The sequence below is a fragment of the Mya arenaria genome, chromosome 13, assembly GCF_026914265.1.
Source record: "Mya arenaria isolate MELC-2E11 chromosome 13, ASM2691426v1".
Classification (NCBI taxonomy): Eukaryota; Metazoa; Mollusca; class Bivalvia; order Myida; family Myidae; genus Mya; species Mya arenaria.
The window spans coordinates 62,199,253-62,209,854 of NC_069134.1; the positions used below are offsets into that span (position 1 = coordinate 62,199,253).

Here is a 10,602-nt window from a genome sequence, read left to right on the forward strand (position 1 = left end):
TCAAATTAAATTGGTTGTGGTCAACTTTGTTGATAAGGTCTTAGAAAGCCTATGCTGCGCCGGTGTAACACATTTATAATAACCCCGTCCCCCATAGAATAATGACCAGGGTCCTACTACAAACATAGAAGAAGAAGAAGAAGAAGAAGAAGAAGAAGAAGAAGAAGAAGAAGAAGAAGAAGAAGAAGAAGACGAAGAAGAAGAAGAAGAAGAAGAAAGTTTTATTCAAAAGCAACATACAACACACTACATATTTGAAATAGGCCAATATGACCCTTGATCAAATTATTACATAACATAATACCATAGCTTATGTATACATGTATGGCGAAGCATATTTAATTATTTATAGATAGGTTTAGCTATATCACAATGTTAACAACTGTATCTGTACTACAAACATATGTACAATACAATACAATACACTTATTTTCAGCGAATAGAAGAATGAAACAATGATGTCCAGTAATTATTCTATAATGGTTACTTTTTTGTTACACCAACATCAACTTAAAGCTGCACTCTCACAGAATTACTTTTTACAACTTTTTTATTTTTTGGCTTGGAATGCGCAAATTTTTGCGTAAATATCTGCAAACCAGTGATAAAAGACTGCTGAAAATTTTTTAGACCGTAGATATTCATATTTCCGTTCGAAAATTGATGTTTTATGACTTAAACCGTTACTAACGGTTTTAAAAAAAATGCATAAAACATCAATTTTTAAAATAAAATATTAACATCGGTGATCTATTTTTTGTCAGCAGTCTTATATAACTGGTTTCCATGGATTTTCGCAAAAATTGGCTCGTTCCAAGACAAAAAATAAAAAAGTTGTCAAAACGTTCAATCTGTGAGAGTGCAGCTTTAAACGCAATATATTTTGAAAGTAAAACAATCATATTAAGTTCCTGTTTGGAGTCGAGTCGTGTCCCGTAGTTCTAAAAAAGAGTACCAGGCAATCATTACTTTAAATCTTCAAAATTGTTTCTAATAATTATTCCTGTCGAGCATCTTGTTTTAATGCAAGACATAGCTCCTTTTTAGAAGTTCATAGGATACTTAAAGTACGTCAGGATTGACATACTGCTGGCTTTGATCAAAGTCCAACACTAAGGCAAAACATGTGCTAAAACACGCTTTATTCTCAGTAATAACCAGTTAACATTATTGTACTCTTGATTGACTCCGTTTTCGTGGCAGCTTACACCAGCGCGAGAATGCCTCGAGTCATTCGAAAAGGACACTTTGCAGAACATTATTACATACATGCATCCGAACATATCTTATCCTCACAAGTGATCGGAATTAATGATCGAGTGATCGTCCGGAGTATCGGTTTCTGATTGTCTCCGTTTTCGTGGCAGCTTACACCAGCGCGAGAAATGACTCGAGTTATTCGAAAAGGACACAAAGCATTTTTCACCGATACGGGATTTAGCCCTCTCAACAACCTTTTCTGGGGGAAACACTTCGTATTGCGGCGGCCCGTATTGTAGTACTCTGCAACTGCCGTCGAACCGTATGGTTATCGTTTCTTCTATTATCGTTCTGAACCTGCGAAACCCAAAGTCAGCGTAATGCACAATAGTTAGTCTGACTGATGTTTTGCAAGCGCCCTTAGTTTCCAAAACAACTGCATCGTGCGGTAATTTATAGTACAAATATCTGATGACGTCACCAGCCTTTACGTCATCTACTAATTTAATCGGTGTAATGCTTACGCACAGGAGACGTTTGTTAATCTCATAACATCTTCCGCATATATATTTCATTTCGAATAGTTTCTCATTGCGCATTCTTTCATCGCTTATTCCATCAAAATCCACCATCCGAACTTTCACTACTTGTATGCTGAATGCCTTGTCGGTAACGCATCTCGTCGCAAAATGTTCACAATTATTTTTAAAAATATTGTAGTTAAAATCACGTGTTTCCGTTTGCTTTAGATAATATGCCTTCGCCCGCCTTGCTACCTCTGCCTTTGTAAACACGCGATTTTGATAAACAACAACATTAATTCTATCGTTTACGAAATCAAGCGTCTTCAAATTTTCCTCGATAAAAGCTTTACCCCAGAAAGAAGACCCTGCCCCTGCACGTGCTTTCGTTGCTTCAATGATTTTGATCTTTTTTGTACCTAGCTTTTCTGTCACAATCCCGTGGTGATCATACATTCTTCTAGAAAAAGTAATATGATCACCGACATCAATTTCATCATGTGAGATAACGGGCACAGCTTTGATACATTCTACACACTTTTCGAACTCTGCAGATCCTTTAACCTCATCACCAGTTGAATCTGTATGTACTGGTCCACGAGTATTACCAGTGTCCCGTTTTCTGTTGCGGCGTATCGAAGTCATACTTATGGGTCTTTGTTCAAGTGTATTCGTGAATTCTGGTCTTGTAAACGCCGGATTATCATGGTTTAGATGGTAAACCCCCCGTTTGCCGAATAATTTACCTGAAGTATATTTGAAAACAAAACTAAAACTACATTCTGGAAGCGCATTCAAAAGCATTAAAATTAAACATTTCAGTTGAACGGGCCCTCGACCCCTTGTGTAAAAGGCCTCTTGTACTTATAACACAAAACCAATCTTACGCATTTTAGATTTTCGTACCCATATCTTAAGTTTTGGACTGATATGATATGATTACGAGCGTAGGTTCCCCGTTGTCCGTCGGTGTAGTATATGTTTCAACAAAAGTACATGTTCCTGTTGCTCATTTCTGTGATGTACAATAGAATTAATGTCTCTTGTTCCCGTTTCTTAGCGCCAGGCACAGCTGGACTGGATAACAGGTTCTGCAAATATATATCCTGAGGATTACTAATCATATTGCTTAAAATCTACAATGAAATATACAATTTTAGGACAAATTAATGTCGTGGAATGTGGATGTTTTCGTTCTGTTTTGGAAATGTTCTTTGTTACAATAGACGTTTAAACATTGCGAACAATAGATGAAATGACCTGTAATGCCAATCAAGGATTTTTGCGTAATATTATTCCACTTAACGATTTAAAATAGTCTACTATAAAAAAAATTCATGTCATTATAGACAAATATGCGATTCTTTGATTTAACTGCCACGGTCTGTGTTGTTCTGACGAAGGATTCGATCAGAAGTGTAAACGATATACAGATTATGTTATCAATAGCATTTAATGAACAATTGCTCCCAGGACTGAACCGAAACAATCATAACAAAACTTTATGTTACTAAACTTAAAAAAGTTATTTAATCAAATTCCTTCGGTATGTTTTGAAGAATTTTTTATTAAATACAGAGTTGCAATTGTCTTGATTTAAAACGAAGCCAAAGTTCTTTTGCTAAGAAATGCCACAGACCCAATGCCGACAAATACAATGCAACAAAAACAGCGATTTAACTTTTTCGTTAAATTCAGCATGCAAAAAGAAAGTCAATTTATGAATACGGCTCCCGGTATTAAATTCAGAGTCACTGTTTGTGCAAATTATATAAAGATAAATATTCAATTTAGAAATTGGTTTAACATATTTTTATGATACGTGTAAATATATAGCCAAGCCCAGCATCCACACAATGCGTTTAAACATCATAGTTTGTTATTCTTTGTAGAATGCAAAAACTTAATACGTACGTTTTAAACAAATGTGTCCCTCCAAAATAATACCAATACCGCCGTCAAGCGGTCGTTATGATTGTGAAGTATTGACAAGTAGATAATAGTTATATGACATGAAATTAGATCTTATTGATTAAAATATGCGGTGTGAGCGTAGAATACAAGCTCATTGGCTGAGACAAATTGTCAACGCGAAATCTGACAAATGCTCAATAATTAAGCCAAAACATATTTCGGATATGACATTTCAAGATAATTTGTTTGCTCTTGTATCTTTAAACAAACATTACAAACAATTGTGCATTATTTTTATATGTTTCTGTTTAATAGCATTGACGTATTTTGATTGACAATTTGTTTGCAAGCAAAACTTTGCAGTTAAACTTTACAACTGATTCATGAACTCTGCTGAAGGGCAGAACATTTATTTATGCGACCTAACACATATTCGTAGAAAAAGAAAGTTTATTCAATGAAATATACAAAACAAAACATAATTGAAATAGGTCAACATTACCTGTGGTCAAATTAATGTAATATACCGGCTTATATATACATGTATGGCGGACCAGATTCATAAACGTGTTTATTCCAATCACAGTTTAAAAAGCTATATCTATAGAATAAAATAACTTTTCTAAATATATCAATACTGAAGTATATCTTTACTGTATCTATGAAAGGTATTACTTACGCACCATACTTCAATAATGAATAGCTAGTTTAGACTGAGTTTTTGAATAGATCTATGGAATACAAATATCAAGTTTGAATGAACAATTATGCATTATACGTGTATTTGTCATCGATATGATCTGGTTATTGTGAGCCAGCTTATTCCGAATACCTAACTAATCTAAAGTATTAAATAGATATGTATATTATAAAGAATGCATTAGTTTGTAACATTGTTACAACTTACACTATTTACAAACCTAATAAAAATGAGGTTTGTAAATAGTGTAAATATATATGTGTTGAATCTATATGAAAAAGTACAAAAGTACAATTTCTTTAATTTAGATATTCAATGTAAACACAGTATACTAATATAATAGAATATAGAATCGACTTAAAAGTGGGAGAACCCAAACTCGAAAATCAAAATCCTCTAGGCTGATTGAAAGAAGTGTTCTATTTACTGTTAAATAAGGTTAAAAGTATTATTTAAACTATATTCTTTGAGCTTTCTTTCATGTGGATATTTTATTGATCATTAATAACTCAACAGGCATAACAGTCCTGCTGTAAATTAGTGGAAGTTTATAATTCTTTTTTCTTCTTACGTTTACATTAGGTAACATTGCTGTATACACATTGTTTATAATACATTTTCTATCACAACATTCTATCACTTAAAAAAAGTATTTTACAGTGGATGCTTAACGTAGATAAACAAAATATAATCTTCCAACCCAAAATCATTCCTGTTGATGTCTTAACTTTTAGTATTGATTTGCAAAACGGAATGTATGCGTTCTACACATAATGCCTCTGTAAAACCTCACATCCATAAAATACAAAGTGATTTCCAAGAGATCTTAAATATGTTCTACAGAAATATAAGTTCAATGAAATAGATATCTCTTCAACTTGAAAAGAGCATTTTGGACTTGACCAGCTTATGTACTGCATGTATTTTGACACAAACCATCAATAGTAAAACTAATACCCAGATTAATTATTTGTTAACAGTATCAGTATTACTACCTTCATAACGGCAGTAAAAATATTAGGTAGTCAACCACCTTTCCTAAACACAACTATCTTGGTTTTTGATCTATATTTTTAGTGTGTTGACATCAATGCCATTTCTACCTTTTGTCTTATGAACTCTTCCTCTAAATCGTTTAGATACATAGCACATGAAAATTGACTTTTTTTTATAAACTTTTAACTTGCCTGACACCAAGTAAACATTTAAAGCATTACCTTGTAATTAAACACGTGAGCCAACAGCATTATACATTGACTTCATAATATTGAATAATTTCCCTCTCATACCTGGTCTATATATATATTAGCACGTATCTGGCCTATTTATTGAATTCCTTGGAATAATCCACAAAAACGCTCACTAAATTTACTCATCTAAAATTACTAACTTCACCTACACTTCCTTTCTTGTATATTGGCACCCTATCGCTTTCTCTCCATGATTTAGGGAAATAGCCTACTTTTAATATATTATTAAAAAAAATGTTAATTCTTAAGGGCCTTCCACAATAAGTGGGTGGGGCAGGCCAAAAATGAAAGTGTGCATTTCTGCTTTATTTTGCCGATATGATATAACATACACAAATCAGTCTTCAGATCGATTATTTTCCCAGCTTAATCAGTTTGTTGCATTATACACATATCTGAACTAATCTCTAATATATAAGATCACTCCACCTGAATTTTGAGTACTGCCATTAAGTTTTTCTTTTCTATCTAACACTACATATTGGAATCCACACACTGTAAGATCTAAGTCATCGCTTTCCCGTGTTTCAGTTACAAATAACATGTAATATCATTATTTTCAAATACCAATCTTAAACCATTGCATTCAAGTTTGTTTATACGTCCTGAATGTTTATTAAAGAAATTTTAACTGTGCTATTTACATTGTCTGTGCGTATACCGGTAGTACTACAACCGTCCTAGAGCAAGGTTCAGATTGCTTTTAGGGAGTTGGGTCAAGGTCAAAGTGCTACTAACATTAGAAAAAATGATTTCCGACTAATATCTCAAGTTAAGATTGTTGGATATTGATGAGCCTGGTGTGTACGTAGCTAATGTAAAGAGCTAGCTTGGGATTACGTTTTGCTCACCTTAGCCGTAGGCTGTGGGATAGCTATTAGGATCGATGAAAGCCAACACTTATACGAACAGTGTACGACTGTTGTTGCCCTGGAATAACCGGAAATCCTCTCTTCAAAAATTGCCTTGTCGACACCACCTGAACTGAACGACATCACATTACTGCTTATGAGATTTCGAATAGATGCATATGCAGTATCAACGGATATTGAAAAGTGTGTTTTGAAATATTGCATTGCATAGAAATGACTGAGACCAGGTTTATTTGTCTGTCCGATCATGCTTACCCAACAGCCTGCTTGTAGCATACCGTTGTAGCGACGCTCTCTTTGGTTCATCTTGTAAATCGATGCTGTGCTGATGAAGCACTTGCTTATGATTGAAAATAACTCTTCAAGTGACGTCATCAAGAGAGATATATACTAAGACATCGTGATATCCAGTTTTGCAAAAGATTAAGTGATGTACTTCCGGTACGCACGTGACCGAATTTCATCATTAGCCTTCAACCTACGGTCATGTACATCGCATTCCAAGGTAATACTCGACTTCGCACGGGTTGAATGCGTTCAATATATTGGTAAAGTTGCCATGGTTCAAGGATTGCCGTGAAATCTGGAAGACGATGAATTGTTGTTTCTATTGCGCCCACTACAACACTTGGAGACCATATCCAAGATATTTATTATTCAACTTTGATGTTTTTTTTATCATTTTAGAACATAATACCTGTTGCACATTCTAAAATCCATAACATTATAGAAGATTAAGCTTGACACAATTTTTTTAGTACTTTTTAGGGTACTAAATCTTAGGATTAAAGATTTATAAGTGTTGAGATTTAGACCCGAATATTTCGGAAACGATTCTAATGATTTGATCATACACAAAGAGTGAATGAAATCAAAGAGAGTGTTCAGCTTTTTTTCCTTCTCCCTTTTAAGTTATGAATGCTTTCGACAAGTGACCATTGTTTTAAATTATACTTTTAACATCGTTTTAGAAGAGTTTAGTATATTTTATGATATCCGGGCTTAAATTGGCAGATTATCTAATACAAGAGAGTTGTCAACGCTGTCAAAGGCTTTTTTTTAAAGTCGGCAAAAAGGAGTCCATCCATATTATTATCTGAGTTCATTACTCCTTCAAGATTTTTTTAAGGCTTTCCATGGTGTCCCTGTTTTCAATGCTTTATAAAACATAAATAGTGGCCGAGGAAAAAACGAAGGCTGGTAATGTTTATTTCAATTATTCAGGGACTGGTGACGGCTGGCAAAAAAAGTACGATACATCAGACGTGAATGCCTTAGATGAGCTACGCTCGCCAAGTGACCTACCCGCACTTTCACAAGTAACTAGCAAAAAAGTAACAAGCTTTTTCAATACTACCTTTAATACTATGTACAGCGTTCTTTGGGCAGACAATACGGAGTGCAACAAAACTTGCCATTTACATTATATCTGTGCAATAACTCAGGTTCCGGACATATATGTATATATAAATGTATATATACATAGTTTTTCTATGATCATGATCATAGAAAAACTATATTTTCATCAGTGGCGAAGCTTTACTATGACACTCGTGAAATAAAATACGATCGTACACTGAAATAAACAAATATCCTCTATATCATAATGCGATTTATTATTCATTGGATGGCAGTATTGAGCTGATTTCAAATGAGCCAAATATTTATTTTGGTGAGTCAGTCGTTAGTGATTTTAATCAGGGGAATCAGAATATCTAAACAGAGATTTGGTCAGTAGACAAAATATTATCCCGAACACTAAGCCGATTGAAGAGTAATTTATATGTATTACTATTCTATTAGTATGTATAAATATGCAATAGTATGTATAATTATGTATTATTATATATTAGTATGGATAAGTATGTTATTAGTTTTTATTAGTTAGTAAAAGTACTTTACTAGTATTTATTAGTATATATGAGCATGTTATTAGTATTTATAAGTATGTAATAAGCTTGCGTTAGTATGTTATTAATATGTTTTAGTATGTTATTTAATAGAATGTATTAGTATGTATTGGTATTAGTTTATATTGATCAAAAAGTACGACATACAAAGTAATAACCTATATTATAAACCATTACTTGACTGCGATTTAAGTGTTACCGGGAATGGGAAGCGACTCTTATATTCGAAGAGACGAGTGTAAATGGGTTACTTCCCTTGATACATTTGCCACAGGGTTTATAACGTTTGATTTAAACACATGTTTTTATTCTGCATATTCTGGATACCATAAGGACCTCTAGTTGATCCTGTTGGGGGATGGGTAGGGGATGTCGCGCACCCGACGCCTTAAATTGTCCAAGTTTACGGTTATTGCAACAGAGAGGAACTGAGTGAAGGGTGCAAGTCAAACGCTCATGCCCCTAAGTTACGCCCCCTCAAATATCTTTATTGGTTTTTTTTGCAACATGGACAAACGTGATGTGCACAGAGCCTGGTCGGCCTCCATTTCACCAGCTTTTAATAACGTTTTAGACGTTGTCAATTATCGTTGTTCTTTTCGACACTAATGAGGATGAGGACCCCCCACGCCTTTATGCCTTTAGTCCTTTTGATATGTATACACCAAATGCGTTACCTAAGATTCATGCATATTCTAATTATTATTTTCTGCTGCCGCTGTTCAAACCGCCGATTTTTTTCTACGTTCATTTATCTTGCAAGCGTTATTTTTCACCGTCGTCGAAAGATTATCCTATAGAGATTTGCTGAATTCTGATTGTAAATATAAACATTGACTGTATTAGGATTGCGGTCCATCTGTGTATGCACATATTTGTTCTGTAAAAGGGTCGTCGTGAAGTCCGAACTTCTTACCAAATATTGTTTGTTATATCGATGAAGCGCAATTGTGCAATACTATACATATTAAAAACATGCAAGCCTTATTGATCAAACCACTTCTACGGTAGCAGAAATGATAACCTCACTCTCGGTAAGAACATGAACATGAAATGTTGTCAATCATAATGCCCTCTTACCATGAGCGCTATGTTGTCAGGATAATTGTGCACTTGAATAAAATACGTTGAGATGATGACTGATATTTGAAGCTAAACAATATATCCTCCTGGGAGTAGGGAATACGTATTATGCTGTACATATGAATATGTCCTTGATCTTTTGACTTGACGACCCCAGGGGTCATCCTCGCTCATGCCAAACTTTGAGGACCATAGATTAGACATTTTCTAGTTATCACTAGGACAATCAAGTCACTATGACCTTGACTTTTGACCTGATAACCTTAACATTAATAGGGTTCATCAACTCGTCACACCCCCAAATATCATTTCAAGTTTAAGGGCCATCGGTGCAGGTATTATCAAGTTATCACTCAGACAAGCTTTTCGCGTTCATGGTCATTGTGACTTTGACCTGATGACCTCAAACTCCATAGGGGTCATTTGCTGGTGCGGCCCAGACGCAACCCAAATTTTAGGACCACATATCCAGTCTTTGTCGAATTATCACTCGGACAAGCTTTTTGCCTACTGGTGCGGATCATCCTCCAAGTCAAGTTGGAGAACTTTAGGTCTAGGCATTTATTTTATTTTCAGCAACAGTGACCTTGACCCCAGGGGCCAAAAACGCAATCAAATGAAAGGTTATAACAAACTTATCCTAAAACCAAAATTATTCGGCTTCAACCTTTTTTCTTTTTTAGTTAACAATGACCTTGACCTTGACCTAAGGTGCCTCTAATGCAACCCCATGAAACGTCTCCATAAACTCTTCCTAAAAACAAGTTTAGACACTTTATGTGAAAACCTGGTTAATAAAGAGGAAACTTCACACCGCAAACACTAGTAATAGTATTTAAAATGCATTTTAACCATTTTCTTCAGATAAAATATTCTGAATCAGTAACCGAATCCATTTTAAGTAATACAAAACGTGGGTAACCAAGCAATTTTAACAAAACGTTGAAAGGATCTTTATTTATTTTTTTGCTTAATGTAATATTTCAGCCAAAAGATTACATAGATATTTCAATTCAGCAAACATTTAAATTCCACAAATAACTAGGTACATTTATGCCGGTATTACGTCTCGGGCTTGGTTTGCCAACATATATATCTCCCTCATTGCCATATAATGATAATAATAGCAAATAAAACAACAGATTGCCTTGC

The 10,602-nt window shown here is 34.4% G+C and overlaps 1 protein-coding gene across 5 annotated transcripts; it reads right to left on the reverse strand.

Moving 5' to 3' along the window:
• Positions 1 to 47: 47 nt before the first annotated feature.
• Positions 48 to 6,085, reverse strand: LOC128213705 (uncharacterized). 5 transcript variants are annotated; one of them, XM_052919720.1, is made up of 3 exons: positions 6,015 to 6,085; positions 2,628 to 2,812; positions 48 to 2,467 (listed from the first exon to the last, which is right to left on the reverse strand). In XM_052919720.1, exons 2-3 carry the CDS (start codon positions 2,629 to 2,631, stop codon positions 1,293 to 1,295), a joined length of 1,179 nt encoding a protein of 392 aa, XP_052775680.1. In that variant the 5' UTR covers positions 2,632 to 2,812; positions 6,015 to 6,085; the 3' UTR covers positions 48 to 1,292. The 5 variants fall into 5 exon arrangements, with proteins under 5 accessions (XP_052775680.1, XP_052775679.1, XP_052775678.1 ...); XM_052919719.1 differs by lacking the exon at positions 6,015 to 6,085 and adding an exon at positions 4,319 to 4,476; XM_052919718.1 differs by lacking the exon at positions 6,015 to 6,085 and adding an exon at positions 4,138 to 4,295.
• Positions 6,086 to 10,602: the final 4,517 nt, after the last annotated feature.